Source organism: Ambystoma mexicanum, chromosome 3p (genome assembly GCF_040938575.1).
Source record: "Ambystoma mexicanum isolate Mex_15411 chromosome 3p, UKY_AmexF1_1, whole genome shotgun sequence".
Lineage (NCBI taxonomy): Eukaryota > Metazoa > Chordata > Amphibia > Caudata > Ambystomatidae > Ambystoma > Ambystoma mexicanum.
Window position 1 is genome coordinate 223,802,838 of NC_090925.1, and position 20,617 is coordinate 223,823,454.

General features: G+C 43.1%; 1 protein-coding gene across 1 annotated transcript in view; it reads left to right on the forward strand.

The window, feature by feature from the left end:
• CDH26 (cadherin 26) overlaps positions 1-20,617 on the forward strand; it is a 551,648-nt gene that overhangs the window by 439,344 nt on the left and 91,687 nt on the right. Inside the window, exons 11-12 of the mRNA XM_069650706.1 lie at positions 3,273-3,494; positions 4,773-4,900. Coding sequence (XP_069506807.1) covers positions 3,273-3,494; positions 4,773-4,900 — 350 coding nt within the window. The remainder of the gene's footprint in view (positions 1-3,272; positions 3,495-4,772; positions 4,901-20,617) is intronic.

Below are 20,617 nucleotides of genomic sequence, written 5' to 3' on the forward strand. Positions count from 1 at the left end.
ATGCTAGCATTCGCAATCCTATCTATATATGGCACAGGCTAGAGTTCAGAATTTCCATTTAAGGTGGCACATGCTAAAATTCAGAGACCTATCTAGATGCGGCGCAGGCCAATGTTCACAGTTCTCTCTAGGTGTGGCACTTGTTGACATTGACAAGTATGTTAGTATGCAATGCAAGGCAACATTTACAATTCTGTCCTTAACAGATTAAAGCTGATGTTCACAAATCTTTCTAAGTATGCATGGTTTAAGTCTATGGCAGATTATGTTATGGAGGTAAGGTAGAGTGGCGGGGGCTTTCTGGAGTAGAGTAATTGCTCTAGACCCCACCCCTGCCACACTTACAGTTTTTGTTGGTGTCTGTTGACCGCTGGCTTCACTGGCTTCCCCTGCCGACACCTGCAGACACTTCTTGGATCCGCCTCTGTCGCTGCCGCCCTTTGCCTTGGGCCCTTAGCCGCGGGGGCTGCCGGACAGAGGCCTGCCCTGGAAGGGTCGCTTATGACAGCCAGATGTTCCAATCAGGGGAGGGTGGAGGGTTGGGGAGGTGGGAAGAAGCACACAAACAGGGAAATGGAGGCAGGGGAGAGACGGGCACTGGGGCACATGGAGGCCTTTAAAACAGGTGCAGCGTGGCCCAGGAGGGTCGCTAAAGGGACTGCAGCTCACCTCTTCCCAATGGAAATGGGCACCAGCACAGTGCTCTCGCTGTGTATCTCCCAGGGACTGGTCCTCAGATGGTCCAATCAGGGGAGGGGGGAGGGTTGGGGAGGCGGGAAGAAGCAGACGAACGGGGAAATGGAGGCAGGCGAGGGGGCTGTGAGATGGGCTGCACATGGGCACTGGGGCACATGGAGGCCTTTAAAACAGGTGGAGCGTGGCCCAGGAGGTTCGCCAAAGGGACTGCCGCTCACCTCTTCCCAATCGAAATATACACTAGAAATATTACCAGTCCATAGCAACTCTTAAGTGAAAGGAGCTTCATAGATTCTGCGTGAACAGCCAGAATTTGGTAATATTCTTGAAAGTTAGGAACAAAGGCTCAGTTCTGATGGAGGTAGGCAGTGAGTTCCAGAGTTTTGAAGCTAGGATAGGGAAGCTAGTACAGGTGCGTGGGGGATGAGGTTTAAAGGGCACAGAGGTGGTTGGGCAATGGAGTATGGAGTGAACCCTCATGTGAAAGGTAGCAGGGAAAGGGAAATGGAAGAAGCAAAAAAAAACTGCTATTCATAAACAGGGGGGTGGGGCCAGAAAAAGGGTCAATGATTCTTTACAGGACCAGCAAGCAGGGGGAGTGCCTATGGGCATGCTAACAATCCATGCACTTTGCAAATCAAGAAGCTCTGACTGTGCATAATGGTCAATTTGTTCAATGTGCAATTTGTGCAACTAAATGCCTGTAAACAGAAAGAAACGCCCCAGGTTAAAGTGCTGAGCTGGGTACTTGCTCATGGACTAGTGCCATTTGAAAAATGTCTCACACATGCACTTTTGCCAGTGGAAAATAATAGTGTAAGATATGCTACACATTTAGTAAATAGTGGTACACAATAAAAAACATTTCTGGACACTTGTTCAGTTCCAAATGTGACTAACACCAGCAGGTGTTTGTGCAGTCTTCCGTCACTTCATTATGGCACAACCAGGGGGACGCTAGTATGACCCGTGACCGGTCTCCGGCGGTGCAAAGAGCAGGTGTTCTGAAACATTTCAGCTGAAATCTATGTCCGTCAATGGACCTTCATGTCCCCATAATTCGTTTTCCTTCGAGGTAGTAAAATGTTGATGAATTTTTGTAGTTCTTTGTTTTTTGTGCGTATATAATCTATTATATTTATTCTCTGCTACCCAATGATATGTCAGATATGCGTATATTTGTTGTGTTCTAAAATGTACGATGAACAGAATTTATGATTTGTATTAAAATGACTCTAAATTTGCATTCTTTCATTTTTTGCACTCAACACAATTAGTGTATTTGAGATGAAGACTTAATTTTCATTCTAAGAATATATCAAGTTAGAACTGCATGTGCTGTTTATTTATTTTGTTTAGTACATGTGTTTATAATATATCACCAGGTGGAAGCAAAGGCAAGCAGTGGCCAGGGACGAATTTATGAATCAAGTGGGCCCACTTCCCATATCCTTGTTACACACAATGCACAATGTATCTAACTGAGAAAGCGTAAAGGAGATAGACAGTGTGTGTGTGTGTGAGACAGAAAGAGAGGGAGAAAGGGAGTAAGAACGAGCGACCGAGGGAGAGAAGAAAAGAGAGCGAGAGTTAGAGTTTGATATTGAACAAGTGAGGAAGTGAACTAGGTGCTATCTGCAATGCCCCAGCGTCGGAGTGCAGGGAGGAGACCGGGCTATTTTGATCTGCCTGGCATGTTCATGCCTTGCTGTGACGTTTACTGATTTGCTGTAACGTGTATGCTGTGTAGTGCTATGGTTTGCCTTGCTATGTGTTAGGGCAGCTTTTGTACCACATTCCGAGCTGTCACCACTGACCTTCATGGGTGCTCAGACAGGCAGCATTGAAGAAATGCCACACCTCGCTTTAAGATGTGTAATGTTGCCAGAGTGCAAGAGCCTGGTTTGACTTTTAGGTCCGAGTTGTAGGTCAGTACTAAAGGTGCAATTGGTCCACAAATATATCTCTAGAAAATAGACCGCACTGATATACTGAAAGAATATAGAGCCACATCAAAGCTTATTAGGTCACAAAGTTTGTAATGCCAGGGGTGTCAGAAAAAAGTCCCTCTGGCCATCATAAATATATAAGCAACCTAAACCTGGTGCATGCATCAACACGACAGCAAAGCGTACTTGGAGGGTCCCTCTTTCCCCACTAGCCATATGCATCCTCTCTCTCTGTTTCAGCTCCGGCAGAGCACCAAGCACCATGCAAATGGCTGCCGAGCAAGGTTTGAGGCCCAGTAAGGTAACATAGCCTCTCCGTTTGCTCTGGTTCATCTGGAGCAATGCCCAAGAAAGAAGCATTTCTGCGTGATGCAAATATGCCATTGGCCAGTTCTTGGCCTCTACTGCCCTACCACCCCTCTTTGCACCTCTCCCCTTCCCTTCTCTGCACTTGCGCGATCTGAATGACACAAGGCCTGGTACGATCGTTGTTTTTTCCTCCCTCGGTTTCCCCCTCCTTGTCTTGTCGCACATAGAAACATTTGCGTACAGGCGCGTTGTAAATGCCATATCATAACACATCATATCACATCATATCATAACAGAGTGTTTATTTTCCACCTACAGAAGATTCAGCGGAACTTCTGCTACGGGAAAACATGCCCAAAGGTAACCACTCTGTGGCGTTGAACATCTATGACCGACAAGGACATTCAGGGACCGAGAACCTGGTTGTCCGCATCTGCTCCTGCCCTGACGGCCGAATCTGTGAGAAGCTGGAACCAGCAGCACACTTCCTGGGAGGCGGCAGCATTGCAGTGATGCTCGCTGCTCTACTCCTGTTTCTGTGTAAGTGGATATTGACATGACAATGGATTCTCAGTTGACTAATTCTGAAAGTAAATCATTCATACATTCGTTGTTATCACCTCTAATCCAGAGGACAATTTACTTATCAGCCACAAAAACCTGTCTGGACCAGCTTTTGTGTTGATAATTCAATTGCAACAAAACAGCAAAGAACTTGGTTCCTAGAACCCATGGCACCAGGGATCAGGCCTAAACAAGCAGAAATTCACAGCTTTCTCCAACAAAGATGGCACCCAGCATTAGACATTGAATAGCAGGAGTGCTCGCCACACCCTAATGAGGATGACACCAGAAAGGAGACCCCTAGCAAATGCTGTGCACAGAGCAATTGGATAGTGACTTATCGGCAAAACCCTCTTTTAGAAAGTGGAGCACACCAGATATGAACTTAGCATTAATGTATTTAATGAACACATCCACTGACATGTTTTCTGATCAAACCTCTCAGGCATATTTTGTAACTTTCAGAGAGGCTGTATATTAGTACTACTGGAATGTGGAGATACTGTGCTGCCAGGGTGATGCAACAAAAGAGGAAAGCCAGCAGGGATACCTGCACTGTTTGAAAAGACATGGGCCTCATCACGAGGCTGGCGGTAACCGGCTGCCGCCGGTATTCACTTTTTTCCGGAGCCCAGAAAAGGGCAATTACCAGGTCATTACGGCCTTGCCGGACCCGGAAATTGTCCTTTTCGGGGCGGCAGAAAAAAATCTTCCCCATCCCCATGGGAAAGGTGATAGCACCGGTACCGTTAATAGCGGTATCGGTGCCGGTTCGCCCACCCGGTCAGACCTGGTGGGTGCAAAGGCACCCACGAGCAGAACTCGTAGTTTGCCGGCACAGTACCAACGGTACTGGCAAGCTTAACGATACCGTTGTTACTGTAACAGCAAACTCGTAATGAGGACCATGGAGTCATCCTGATCTCCTCACAGAAATATCAGTCAACAGGTTAATTCATTAAGGAGAGGCGTGGTGGGGTGCCTGAGGGATGAATGCTGGTTTTGGGCAATGCATCCCCTAGTGTATGTCCTTCCTGCTATTGCTGGCACCTGCGTACTTGTGCTAGTTATGGTCTAGAAGTGATGAAAGGGTAAACGGGCAGGGCACTTTATTGGATACTGTCTGCATATTCGTCATTGTGGATGTCTGCGCAGTGTTTCCAAAATTGGGCTGAATATTTCTAGAAGCCGAGAATAGATATGGAGAATATCAAACCCTCATGTTTGTCCACCTTCTCTTCCCTCCCATCATAGTGGCACTGCTTCTCCTGACATGCCTTGTCTGTGGATCATCAAAGAAACATGGCGGACTACCACCGTTTGATGATGGGAACCAAACTTTAATTAAATACAACGAGGAAGGTGGAAGCTCCTTGTCACAGGTGAGGAAGCGAACGAGTGATTGGTGGCTGGTGCTGTTCACAGTAAGTTGACAACTATTATGGGGTAGGTGAGTAGGAGTGTTTTTATATGCCTGTAAAAAAAGGTATGTGTGTATGGGTGTGGGAGCGCGTGTGTGCGCATGCGCACTCTCTCTGCATTCAGGTCAAGCTTTGACAGAGCAGATGACCAGTGTCAAAGTTTACAAAGAATCTTCAAAGCAACTCGAACAGTTGTTTGTCTGGAGCAGCTTACTACGTGGGTCAAACCGAAAGTATCCTCCCACCATTCACGGGAGGATACTTTCGGGAGGATACTTTTCGGTTTGACCCACGTAGTAAGCTGCTCCAGACACTGGATAAGAAAATAGGCAGAACCGCCTGAATGTCCCAACGCATAGTAGATTGTAATGCTCGCAGAACTATGTTCCCCCAGTGAGGTCCCATTAATTGTCGGGTCGGGTGAATAAACGAACAGGCGATCTATGCACCCCCGGTGATAAGAAGTTCTACACTATCACAGCTATTTGTAGCCGTTTTTCTCACGTCCATTCAGGATACTATTCAAATTGACCGGGGTATATGAAAGAGATTTCCATTTTGAATAAAAGAAATTGTCTGTCCTGAAGAAGGCCGAAAAACCACAGGTGTTAAGACACTAGAGATAGTGTCTCAATCTCCAACAAGGCCGAAACATGTCGACACAAGACAAGACTTATTAATTCCTAAAGTCTAATATCTAGAATACGGCTGCACCAATACCAGCCAGTTCTCATTGTATTTTCTAACCCCTATCATGTTTTTAAGATTAGACTCAGCTGATTATGCACTTATTGATTGATATCTATATATCGTTCTTTTCTCTTTTTAATTTTCTAAATGTGCCTTTGACAATAAATTGATGTAGACACATTTATGACTATTGATTTGTAATGTTTTGTATTTTGTGAAAGTGTATAAGTAAGACGGTTATGTACGCTGGTTTAGCAATAGGAGATTTGCATTATAAACAAATGTGACTAACAGATATATCACTTTACCCAACCTGCCTGGACGATGAGAGGGGTAGTCATTAGTCTTTCTTAGTATAAGTACTGTAATACAGTACATACAATGAATGCCACCCCAAGGTGGCACCCAGCACATGTTGACATTGTTCTGTTCTTAACCTTGCCAATATTTGCACATGCTTCCTATCCAGGGCACTGGCAGTGAAGAGGTTTAAGCATTCAACTTGAAAATAGGAGCAGGCATCCCTTTTTCCAACCACACCAGCTGCCAGTGGTTTCTTATATGTTCTGTGCTGTTTTTTAACTGATTGGCTGATTTGCACAAAATAAAGAAAGTGCATTGACCAAACAGAGAATAGTGACTCACTGTGCTCTACCTACGCTTATAAATGCCTGCGTGCACAAAGTAACCAGCGCATTGGTAGAGTAGAGGATCAGATGCCCAAAAAAGATCACCCTTGTGTTTTGGATTCGAAACCACTCCACCAGTGCGCTGTTTTTAAATGTATGCACTCACTGGTTTGGGCAGTGTTAAAATGTACTACTGTACATTTAATTTGTTAAATTGGATTTTCAGAATGAGCCCTGTTGATAGATAGATTCTGAGAGCCCCCCCCCGTTCCGATGAACAGAGGCAAACACTATTGACTAGCCAGACTCTATCTGGGTAGTGTGGATGAGCAGGAAGGCTTAGACCTAGGAGGGTATAGTGTTCAGCTAAACACATAGTGAACCTTTGAATAATAAAAGTTATGCAGGATGTATAAACATGCAGTTATTTATTTAGGGCTTAGACAAACTCTTTTCGATGGAAAACCACAAGTAACTCACTAAATAATTCACTACTAATATATACACATTCACCTTGGTGCACTAACACCTGACTTATAAATACAACTGTAACTGTAGTAAAGCAAGTGAAGAAAGACATAGAACCTGTTAAGCAATACCAAGGCTAATGGGCTGAAAATTAGCAAATATCATACAAACCTTAGGTACTATCCTTAAGTCGTGTTTCCCTAGCTAAAAAGGCATGGGCCTAGTGCCCTTGTAATAAAAGGTCACAAAGCATGTATTTTCAGGAGGCTAGGAGTCTTTGTAGGAAGTTGAACAAGTTTTGGCATGAGGGAATAGGTAGCTTGTAAGTGTTTCAAAGGTCAATAAAACAAGAGGAGAATCTTTAAAAGATCCTCTCCCAATCCAACCACATTAGTGGAGACCTAGGGGAGGATACCTGACAAGATCCCTACCATTTAAGCCTAGTCAAGGGAAAGGTAGGGCCAGGACTACACGGCCATATAAGCCTTTGGAGACCAGAGGGGCAAAACACCCTGTACTCGGATTCACTCAGGCACCACGGTAGGAGTTTTTGAAATTGCTGGGGCTTTTTTGATTCATGCCTTGCTTTCTTTGGAGGAAGTCCTCAGCGACAGGAGCCACCTCAGGTGTCAGGTTTGTGGGTCTGGCTGGTTTACCTGTTTCAGGCTCCGTTGCACATGTACTGGACACTGGAGAGCTGCACTTTCAGAACTCAGTGTCTCCTGGTCCACCACTCTGTCGATGACCTCAGGGTACACCAGGCAATGATGGAGGTGGCAAACAGTGATGGCCAATTGAAGAAAATGGCATAAGGCAACTCTTGTGGTGGAAACAAAAAAATGTTTTCCTGAAAAGCCCTTTTTTGTAGTGGGGAGCTACAGCGTCAGGGTAATTAATGCTTGTTATTCCAAAAGCTGTGGATCTGTGAAGTCCGAAGGTTGAACTCAGGATGGTTGTTGATGCATCAAAGTAGCCCAGGAAGATGTTTGGCTAGCCCAAAGGAAACTTCCGGTCTCTTCTGAGGGTATTGGGTAATAATATCCTTATATATATGTATGGTCACCATATATAATGTCGCCGGGCAAAGGTTGTGGCGACATTATATAGGTTACACTATATTTTTAGAAACAGGGGGAGCAGGGGTTGTGGGGGTGTCCCCACCTCCCTTTGAAAAAAAAGGGTGTTGGGGGCTGCAGGGGTATCCCCCGCATGTTCCATCAAATAATGTCCCCACAAAAAACTGCAATTTTTCAGCGATTTCTTTGCATGGCTTTATTTTTGAGAGGACATTATTACATGAATCCCTTCTGAGCACTTCCAATGGCTGGATATTTGGCCGGAGGTCGGGACTGGTAGTTCCCACTGGTCCAGGGTTCGAAACACCGATGAAGGTCTTCAAGAAATCTACAGAAAGACAGGGTTTCACCAGGAAAATGAAGAAAGTGCTGCTGGCAAGCTACCAACAATGAGGTCGATGTTTTCAGTGGGCTGCTTTCCCTATTAGAGGTCTTGGCTCCAACAAGGATCTGAAGAATAGCTGGAGGAGTACGTCTTTTATCCAGAATCTGAACTGTAGTTGTCCGACAAACACCAATGGGAATGATCCACACCATTCAAACTTGGCAGAGGCTGTTCAATCATGGATATCCTCTGGCCAATGCATCTTCCCAGCAACATACACAATTTGGCATGAATGTTGACTGGGTCCAGACAGACCCAGCCATGACATCCACTCACACACACAAACACCACTTTGCCTATGAAAGCAGGAGCTTTTCCCGCTAAAGGGTGTACTATATATGGAAATTCCAGCCCCCATAGCGCAGTAAGAAGGTTTAACTACAAGATGGCCAAAAGACATGTCAAAATCTTGTGCCTTGGCCATTTTAGAGTTAATGGTACTCCAAGGAAATAAGTGGTAAAATGCAAATGTGCACATGCCTACAAAAAAGAAAACACTACAAAACACTCCAAAAGCAACGGCTGCCACCAGCCAATCCTTGACACGTCATGCAAGTAGCCACAAATTCACTCAAAACAAAGTTATAGAGACACAAATTGTCTCTAGTGCACTTCACAGACGGTGATGGGTGCAGATAGAAACACAGGGAATTTTACCAAGGAGAACATAGTTTATTTATTTATTTGTTTATTTATTTATGTATTGGACATTAGTAAGGCACCTATACAACAAGTGGTGTTTCAAGGTCCCACAAGACAAAAAAGGGGGAGAGGCAAGGGAGAAAGGTACAATAACAGTCCTACTAGGCCTTGTGGCATTACAAGTGCAGAACAAGAAGAGAAAGGGAAAAAGGGAGTGGGGAAGTGTAGGTCAGTGACCAATGAAGTGCTATGGATGTAACTGGAAGGCGAAGGGGTGAAGTGCACTAATTACGGCGAGGCCGAAGGGCACATGCAATCAAGAGGCAGGTGAACACAGGGAAGGGGAATTAAGGAGTTAAGCGGGAGGTTAGAGGGGAAGTGCCATGGAAGCAGGTAAGACATGTGCTCCACTCAATTGAATTTACCCTCTTTCAACAGCCAACAAGGCAAACATCATGATGTGTAACCTGATCGTTAGCACTACCAACCACACAAGGAAGGATACTATGGACATGCTTATGATCGCCAAACCCTTTTCCGTCCAAGTTCCTCATGTGTAAACGCCTCCATCTGTCAAGCCCAAGTCACTCATAGTGATATTGTTTTGATGTATATTCAGTTTGATTGCATGCCAGTTTTTGTGATTCAATACATACTCAATATCAGGATCTATGGGAAACCTATTCCTTTGGAACATTTTGATATTTTCTACTTTACCTTCCCACAAGTCCCCATCAATATGAAACAATGTGAATCCTCTACTGTCACCCCCGTATCTTTGGTAACAGATATATTAAAAACAGTGTATTGTAATGGCTTGACACCAAATGAACATGATTAAGATGGGAGACCGTGAAATTCGTGGCACAAGTACTGATCAGCCAGGTGAGTTTAATTAATTTGGCATACGCTAACTGTTCAGGTTTTGGGTTTCTTATAGCTGCACACCTTTCAACCCGCAACCCACAAATTGCACTTCTTGGATCAGGTACAAATGGCTTCCCAGGGCATATGTAGTTATGCTCATTGAGTTTTACACAGGTATCTAATTGTGGGACTAGATGCAAATCAGGCTCACAGTAGTTACAATTTTGATATATTGGTCCCACTGCCAGAAACCCACATTGTGCACCAACTTAGTCTGATATGATATATGATATGGCTTTTATAACGCACCTATACACAAGTGTTTCAAGGCGCGACAAGGCAAGGGAGGGGGAACAAAGGGAGGACAGACAACGATCCTACTATGCCAGGTGTCATTCAGATCGCACAAGTGCATGGGATGGGGGAAGGGACAGTGCAGTACATGGGAATAGAATAATAACAATTAGTAAAAGTAACGGCCAGCAAGTGACAAGTGCAAAGGTAAGTGCAGACATCAGGTGTCAAGTGCTGGTAGTGGGACTGTAGGGATACAGAAACAGTCCCCAATTGCGGGGGTTGGCAGGCAGGCAGTACAGGTGTGTCTGACTGGCGGGGGAGGGACCTGGGACTGAGATCAGGGGGTGTCCAGGTAACCAGTACGGTTCCGGTTACAGTCGGAGGTCAACAGGGGAGAGGAGGAGAAAAAGCAGAAGCAAAGAGGAAGGTTGTGAGGTGCTTCCGGAACCGGTGATGGTTCTCCTCAAGTTTAAGGGAGGCAGAGAGGCTGTTCCAGAGGGAGGCCCGAGCTGAAGAAAAAGATCTACCACCGACTTGTTGCTTAGATTAACTCTGGAGTAATATACGGCGTACTAAACAGAAAACCTATCTCCACCAATCCACATCTATATACAGGGGAATTGCACTCCCCATTTTAAATGCAATTTTCTCTTGAATTGTTTCCACATCTCTTTGTGTGATCCATGCCACTAAATGACTGATGATATCAGATGACACAAAATACAAACAAATGTGACCCTGTACCAGCCTAGACACCCCGCTTTGAACTTCCCACAAAAACTGGGTTCAAAAGATTTTCCACTGGATTCACCACATTCAAAATGTCTTCTAATACCCTGTCATGTTTAACCCTGACATTGATGCTACGAGCAAGTATTGTCGATTGCTCATTAAGGGTCAGAATGGTTTTATTTATATACTGAACCATCTCTTTTTGTTAAAAGTTCATCCTGCTTTTGTTGAATTATTTTCAAATCTTGCCCTAATTGTAGGGTTTTGCCATCTAACGTGTTCACTGAAAGTAGATTATCAGTGCAAACAGTTGTCTCAACAATAGCTACAATTATAGCAATGATAATTGCTGCAATCACAAAAGTGGCAATTCTTCACCCCCTCTTCTTTTTAGAACGTGATGAGTTTATAAAAGTCTTTTCCAACTGCAACAGTATCTCTCTAACTGCTCTTTGAGTCTCTTCCCTATGCATTTGCACACACACTTTCACCTGGGTAGATGTAACTTCTGTGACATTAAAACACCTCTCCAGGATCAGATCTGGATTCACACTGGTATACATTTTATGATGTAACAGTCTCCTGTTCCCTTAAATAAAACCTGGGACCTCTTCCACTACAATTCCTGATGCTGGCCCTGATTCTACCAGAACTTGACTTTTTACTGGTGTAGCACATGTGGATGTTAATACACATATTCAGGTTTATAAGGGGCGCCTGGTTAATGTCTTGCTCTACCCAGGTATATATACTATATAATAACACAATTGAGCAAGGTCATGGTGGTCAAACTAGTGACTCAAACTTGCTACTTCTGACAGAAAAAACAGAATCTGGACTGACACTATTTGTTAATTTAGACACTGCTATTGCTATTTAATTAGTCTGCAGTGAATGTAGTGGTACATATACAAATTAGGTCATAGGAAATTCAACTTTAAACGTGTACATGATATAGTACATGGGTATATAAAATCATATAAACAATACTTGAAGATTTAATTTTAACATTTGCATTCTCTAAATCTCCTGTGTTGGAGGATGAGACATCACTGTTTGCAAGTGTTTAAGGTACAAAGCAGGGACATGTAATGTGACGACAATCAAGGTTGCAAGCCATTTTTTTTAGAGTTTTATGGAGTTGCCCTAATGGCCATTAATACCAAAGCAAATCCCAACTAGACCCTACTTCAGCCACAAATGTTTTAAAAATATCAATTATTGATCAGTTGCACCATTCCATACCACCACTAGAAGATGGCTGGTAGGCAATATAAAACATCCTCTTTACTCCCAGAACCTGCCACATTTTAGTTATCAATGTCCTAGTAAAATGATTTCCACTGTCTGATTCTATTCTTTGAGGTAAACCAAACCTAGAAAATATGGGATTCACCAGCAGAGTAGTCGCTGTATGTGCGCTACAGTCAGGTGCTGGTATATACTCTAAACATTTAGACATAAAACAGGTAACTGGTAACATGTACTTGTTCCCTCGTGAGGATCTTTGGACTGGGCCAATGAAATCTATTTGCAAATCCAAACAGGCTAATGTCAGACCTCTTTTCATTAATGGCGCTCCATGTGTTGGGGAGGCAGGATGAACCTGGGCACACACCAAAGACCCCTGGCTATACACCTCTACATCTTGGGACATATGTGGGCAATAAACATATTCTTTCAATATTTGCAATGTTTTCTGCAAACCTCTGTGTCCCACTGTTACCACACCATGGGCATGAGCTAGCATCAACCCCTGAAATGACAAGGGGATGACCCATTGGATCTCACCTGAAATGGATTCTTGGACCAGCAGTCCTTCGTGTAGTTGAAATCCCTTTTTAACATTTCATAACACTCTCAATTCTTCTCTTCCTTTGCAGTCCTTCTGTGTTAAATGATTTTGCTCTTCATCTGCCAAATGATTATATAAAAGACATATAATTGGTTCTTCTTTCTGTGCCTTGATCAAATACTGGTCAGGCGTATCAAAGGCCCATTGCACAACACGCTGATCACTTGCTCCCTGAGATTTGGAACGTGTCACCACATCCACTTGGATCTCGCTGATCACATGCTCAATGGGAAATTATTCGCCCATTATCGCTCCCACTGTGGCCAATTGATCAGTTTTGTCATTTCCTTCCTTGTCTTCCCCTGGTATTCTGGAGTAATCTCAAATCTTCTTCCCGTGTCTTTCACTGAAACAATATTGTCAATGGCCTGAACCAGTTTTCCATGTTTGAGTGTTTTTTTGTTACATGTGACCATTCCTCTGCAAAACTATTCCGAGCATAATCAGAATAAATAACCAAAACTATTTCTTTTAATTTATTTTCCACTGCTGTGGATATCACTTTGTAAATCGCAGCCAACTCTGCCACATGACTACTTTTGGGACCTATCCTCATGCTCACTCTTGGGATACCATCACATCTGACCCACACATTCCCAAATCCTGCTACTAAATCTTTATCAGGATCACCCCTACATGGTATGCATCTGCATCTACATAAACAGCTGGGAGATCCCTGTATGCTTCCCTTATCAAAGGCTTTGTGTGGTGATTGTTTGAATTCAGTGAAACTTCTTTCAAATTCTATACCATTTGTAGCACCCACAGCTGCACAGTCATGTAAGAATGTCAGCCCCTGAGCTACTGGACACTTTTTATTCTGCCCATATGTCACTTCCATTGGGGATCGCTGCAATCACAATGTCCCTGATGTGATATTTGACTGGACTAAGTTCCCTGATCTGATCTTTTACTTAGTTTCAACAATCACCCGCTCCCACAGAATAATGTGGTTGAAATGTTGTAATGCCTACACAGTAGTTAACAGTGCCTTTTCACATGTATTCCATTTTGTGTCCATCTGTGACAATACTTTGCTAGCATACACAATGGTTTTGTTATCTGAATCATGTTTTTGATATAAAACTGCTGACATACACCGATCTGGGGACTTTGTCTCCAGAAAGTAATCTTGGTTCTTCTTTGGATAAGCTAAACATGGGGCCTTTATCAGACAATCTTTCAATTTGGCTACTGCTTCATATTATTCCTTTCCCCAGTCCCATGGCACTCCCTGCTTCAGAAATTTATAGAATGGTTGTGTGATTTCTGCATATTTTTCAATGAATTTCCCGTGGTAACTTGTCATCCCTAACAAACTCTTCAAGCCCATCAGATTTTTGGGGTCTTTTAGCTATTGGATGGTTTTAACATTTCTCTTTTGTGGGTTTCACCCTTGCTCTGTCACGTCATCTCCCAAGAGATTTACCGCTTCACTACACCACTGCACCTTATGTAATGACACTTTTGTCCCAACCTTTTGAAACTGGATGAACACATGTTTAGCTTTTTATGTCTTCATTCTTATCAGGACATCATCCACATAGATCACAGTTTTCTTACGGCTGCATCTGGGAGTGCTTTGTTCAGGAAGTTCCTAAACTCAATTTCACTATTGATAAAGCCAAACGGGGTAGGATTTCATGCATTTGTTGTCCATTAAACGAAAAGTCAAATAGATTTGTATTTCTTTAGCTAGGGGCACGCACCAATATTCTGCTTTAAGATCGATGGTGGAAAAGACCTTCAACCCTTGGATCTGTGCAAGGCCCTGGTAAATAAATGGAAGAGGCCACCTTGACACAGTCACCCTCTCATTTAGTTCTCTCAAATCTGCACACAAACGCCACTGACCATTGGGCTTCAGCACACCTAATATAGGCACGTTTGAAGTACTGTGAATGGGTCTAATGATTCCTCTGGACACTACATTGTTATTATATCTGTCAAGGACTCTAAACAGGTAAAGATTAGCCTATATTGTCACACAAATACAGATTCCCTAGTATAGCCCTCTGGCAGTGTAGCAACATGCACATCAGTATGCCCACAATCATAGGTGTCTTTGGCAAATACCTCCTTGAATTCAATTAATATTTTTCTCAATTGGTCTTTCTCTTCCTCATTGGTGCATGGATTTGCTGCTTAAATTTTCTTCTCTACCATTTTAGAAAATTCTTGAAATTCCTCCAACTGAGGAACATCTGTACTTTCTTCTAATTGCATGGCAGTATCTCTTTGGGGAGTCGCCACCCTCAATTATCTTGGCATTTCAGCCTCTACCTCAATTTGCCGTTTTTCCTCCTCAAGTTCATCCACCTGAAATAGGATGTGATCATTCTCATGACAATAAATCACATCCTTTGGTTCATAATGGTACACTGTTAGAATCCTGAAAATCCCTTTTGATTTAGAATCTAAAGACACATAACTTTCAGGAATATTCCCAATGACTGGGTTGTTTAAATCTGCTATGTAGTGTGAATCTTCCGTTGTCATCTCTAATGGTGTACCTTCTTCCAGGTAAATGTCCTGACATCCTTTGTTATTCACCAGTATTCGAATTGGGACCATCCCCAACTTCTACTAAAGGTGTGTATTCACATTCTAGCCCCTGCTGTCTCATGGATTCATTAAGAAACACATATGCATCGGGCTCCTTCAATTGTCGTACCTTCCTCTACTTCAATGCCACTGTGAATTGCCTTGTGAATGCAGGAATGGTAAAATCCATCTTTACTTGAAGCTCAACTGCATATGGCATTATTTGGGCACAATGGTATGCTTACCTTCTATCCTCAAATGCAGGTGCTGCCCCACCCAGTTTGGACCTACATTTGTGCATGATTCAATTTCCCAAATAGAATGAGGCTTTGGTTCCAATTACAATCCGTATATTGTGATGAATGTTTCTGGACCTTACTGTGATTTGCAACATGCATCTTCCTACAATTCTTGGTCCCAATTCAAGACAATCTAAACCAAATATTTGCTGATTTGGCATTTTAAAACTCGATGGCTCTTCCCTGTCAAGCATTTGTTTGAACACTTTCTCATTAATGAAACTATTTTCCTGTTCCAGGGCCGACGCCTCAATCATTTCTGATTGCCCATTCACATTCAAAGGCATGCAGGCCTGACCCCCTCCATGTGTGTTTCTGAACTTGTTGAAATATGCCTTACCTGATCTGACTCTGAGGCCTCACTTTGTTCACAGTCCTCATCACTTAGATAACATAGCAATGTGTGTTCATCTATCTGTGTCTGCCAGTTTTCATTGGGATCCAAGTTAATCTCTAATGACTGCTTTTATTTTTCTTCTTGCATTTCAGCCTGGCACATGAGAATGACAGTGACACTAGGTACATAGCCATTCTGAAGATACACCTCCACTGCTCTCTCTGATCTGGCAATGGTGTGGCATTCTTTTGCATTGCTAATTTGACTCATCACTTTTGTAGGTTTCAGGACTTTTTAGCAACAGTAACCCATTTCCCCATCAATGAGGGGTGACAGGGTCTTCAGACAATGTGTCCCTAATAGGAATGGGGTCTCCTCAATGGACGTGCCCACCACTTCTTGCCTCATTCTATGTTTGCCTACCTTACTGTGAACTTCAGTGTCACGTTTCACCGGTGTTTCGCACCCACTGAAATTGGGCATGGGGCCTTCAATCTGTCTCAACTTCAACATGTCTTGTGGGAGTCGACTTTGGTTTATGCTGTCCAATAAATTCCTTGACATTACAATTGCCTGTGCACCAGTATCCACTATTGCAAATACACTGTACTGCTCTTCAATTATAACAGGTGTATAGTACTTGTCTTCACATTCTTCAAGTATGCAAATGAAATGTGAATTGTTGCTAATCTCAGGGCTCATTTTCTTTAGGCCTGCCTGGCTTTGTGCTAAGCAAAGGAGCATATGAAATGACATTTTACGCCCACTTTCTGTCCATCTAATTTTCAATTTGTCTGTTTATTTTTCTGTCCTGAGAATTCATTTGGAGATTTGCCACTGATTGCCCCACTTATATAGCGGAGCCACCTGTGTTCTCACCCCATTCCTTTTCTACTTTTTCCACATTATTTTGATTTCCTTCCCCTACCTCCACTCTTGCACACAACTGTTTTGTGTTTTCATTAGCATCACATGGCAGAACATCAGCATTTTGTGTCTGAAACTTACCTGGCTCTTGTACCATACCCTTCAGCTCTGCCTCTTGGGATATCTGTGGCTTGAGATTCTCCCCAGGGGACTCACCTGCACATGTCCATTGTGAAGTTCTCATTTATGTGGAGATATGAGCACTATTAGAATTATCTGGCAATGAAACCCTATAATTTGTTTTTCTGTTTTCACCTATCATGTCATTCATTTGTGTTTCCTCTATTGCTGAATTGCTGAGGCATTCAGTGCACCATTAATCCTGTGATGGTCTATCTAATTACTGGGTATCATTTGTTCCAAAGTATGTGCCTCATCATTTTCATCCTGCATGTTCCTCTTAGATTGCTTTTTAACCATTTGATCTTTGGGTTGCTCCTGTGCATTTCTCTTTTCTCCTTTCTCATTGTCACACACCTGAATGGTTCGATTTACTTCTAAATTAAACCACACTCCTCTCTTGTGTGTATTGTTAGTTCCTATGTTATCATCATTCGATTGTTAATTTTAAATCACTGAGCAATTCAGTTTGTTCAGTCAATGGTGTGTCATTTGTGCTTTCAGTGTGGGAAGCCTGACTATTTAGTCATTTGCTACCACCTTGTGCAATGTCACTCATGTGACACTCTGCATTATCACCCAGCTGCTGTTTCTGCCCTGCACACAGTTTTGCTATATTCTAAGCTAACATTTTCACTTGTGCCTTTAAGCACTGGAATCTACCAGATCCCTATATTCATCCCACCGTGCTCTAGGCCGGTACTGGTTGGATTCATATTGGTCAGGCCTATTTTGGTTTCTATCAGGAGACTGATTCCTGTTAGTGTTTCCCCTGAACTCCCAGAATGAGGAGGTGGGGAATGTGGGGTGACCATCCTCTGCCTGGTGTCTCCCTTTGGGGAGGCCTGATCATATGGGCGAGGACAAAGGTTACATGTTGTCTCTCATTTGATTGATACTGTTCCCTTTGCTGATTTTTATTGTCCATGAACCTATCCACATATCTAGCCCATGTTTGATTTCAATACATCATTGTAGGAGGGTTAAACCTACTCTGTGTCCCCAGTGCCTGGTAGGGTGCATTAGGCATTTGACTTTGTGTGTTACGAGGCCCTACCATATCAAGGGGAAACCCCCACTTTGGTGAGTTGCCAAGCTACCTGGGTCTAATGTACGTGTCTCTCTGGCTGGGAGCTGCATATTGAAATGCAGTAGCCCGGGGTGGTGCTGCGTTTCCCTGCATGCCCACAGCCTTCTCTTTATGTGGTGTGTCATTATTTCTTTGCGCAGTTTCCAATGGAATCTCCCTGATATAACTTCTAACACTGCAGGGGCAGTCTCCTTTGCCTTCTGCTGCTTTGATTCCTTACATTCCACTCTCTTTATGTGAGATTACCTCATACATTTTAGATTATTTAAGAACCCACTGCAAACTTCTGTCTCTAGTGAATTACACGGGCTAGCTCAGAGACCAGCACACACTGCAGCCCTAATAGATCATGGTTTTGAATTCTACTGAGTTTACATCAGAGCTGATGTCAAATTGGGAGAAAGCTCATTTTAGATTTTACAAGAAATGTGCAGATTCATCTGGTTGAGCTGTCATAGTATATGTTGCCTTTTTTCCATCCTCAATGAACCGAAATGGAGAGAAGTGCTTTCTAATATCCTTCTCAATATCATCCCATTGCAAATCGCCCTGCTCCTTTAAACTCTGTATAAAGCTAGCAGCACTCTGTTCCATTGTGAGATGGAAACATCTGACATACTGGGTTTTCGGAATGCCCAAAATACTAAATAGTTTGATGACCGATTCCAAATGTTCCTCAATATGAACACCAGACTTTTTCCTAAATGGTTTAATTAAGCTCTTAATATTTTTAATGATTTTAAGTGCATTAAACAGTACTTCGTTTTGAGTCCTAGCCAGCTCTCTCTAAGTGCACATCAGCTGGCAAATTTCCTAGACAGTGGCTTGGCACAGCCTGAGTGAAAGTCATGCCGTGCTGTCCACGAGATATTGAGGACAGTTCAGAATTTCTAAAATCCAACTTTTGTTCTTTCATTTCTCTCAGTTGTGTATGTAATTCTTGTGGTTCTTCATAGAATGCAGTGCTTTCTTTCCTAAGCGTAACTATTCATTTATTAATGTTTGCAATCTGTATTTTGTAGTCACTGATCACGTCCATCTTCCTATTATGTTCAGACAACAAATTAAACACTTCGACTTCTAGTGATTGTATATCTCCAGAGGACTGCTTATTATGTTCATACAGTGACTGCATCTCCGACAAAGTAAAATCCCTATCTTCCCAAAAAGGGTGTTTTTGCGCAATTTCCAAATTTAAAGTGTCACATTTGGCTTGCAATTATGCACTAAGATCTCCCTTTTCTGAACTTGCTTCCAACTGTAACAATTTTTTCACGCATAGTTTCAAACTCACATTGCAAGCCTTCAATGACCTCACCATCCATTATTCTCACTTCAATGAGCCTATGTAAAACAAACCATTTCCTTGCACCAAGGTGAATCACACAGTCTATTTGTGACTTGCGGTCCTCAGTGGCGTCACTACAGGATAACCATGGTGGTATCTCAGTTTAAATCGCCATAGGCAGGAAGGTAATGTATTGATTGACAATTAATTTCCTAGTAAATCAGGTGTATCAGCTACAGTTCTAGCTCTTTGGGATAAACTCCAGGCACCCAGGGAGGAACAAACAGCCTTCACTGGAGTGTGTCCTGCCAGCCAGTAGCAAATACAATGAGGGAAATGGGACCCATATGGCGCTGGACCCCTGACCAAGGACTTCCGGGAGGCTCTGAGATGCAAGATGGGGCAGTCAGCCAAGTGAATTTTGGGAGGAGACTCCGGATGGCACAGATGAACAGCAGAAGCAACCACCCACCTGTACAATGGCATTTTCCTAACCAAAGTACATGACCAAGGCAGTAATTCTGAGAAGCAGAGGGAAAATGGCCCCAAAACATTTCCAGCATAGGTATCCCAGCCTCCCAGAAAAGAGGCAAACCGGGTGAGGGAACATCCACTATGGTCAGATCTGGTCCGAAAAAAGCAGCAATGTCTTCAAGATGGAAGAAATCTTCCCGCGGGTAGGTAAATCTAAGGAGAAACAAGCTGAATTGAGGAATGGGCAGGATCTCCCCTAGCTATTTCCTCTTCATCAGCCGAAGGTAGAGGAATTCTATCTCAGTATCTCAAAGAGGATTACCCTCATAGGTTGGGCAATATGCATGGTGAGGAGGGAGTGGTTAGTCCAAGGTTGGTACATGGCAAAGATATTCATGAGCGCCAATTGAATAAAGGGGAAAGCATAAAGCCTAGGTCCGTCTGAGTGAATGGGGGAGTGGGTGGAGAAAGACAGCCAGAGCAGTGAAACAAACATGTTGTGTGAGACATTGCCCACTTTAAATCCCTTTCTATTTACCACCATCCAAATAAGAAAAACACTGTGCAAAATGGTTGATGTGGTCAGATCCTCGGTATCTAGGAGTATCTCGATCATTGGAATCGTGTCATAATTGTGTTTGAAGCTGTCGGAATCACCAACTATTCATTTCACTCTTTGTCCGATCTAGAAAGGATTTATTTTGTGATCATGATCGACTGTGGGCAATGATAGCACCGCTACCCGCAATTTGGACTTGTACCTTGCATTTACTGCAGCACCTCAGTCACATGCTCCATCTAGTTTTATTGCAGGTAGATCTGCTGAGCACTGTAGTATCTGATTTTAAAATGTGATATAAAATGCTACCCTTTTAAGCTGTGTCAGATCTCTTGAACCTTAGTCTTGCCATCTGCCCAGCACAGTTGTCAATCTGTATTTGTCTAGTGATATATCTTT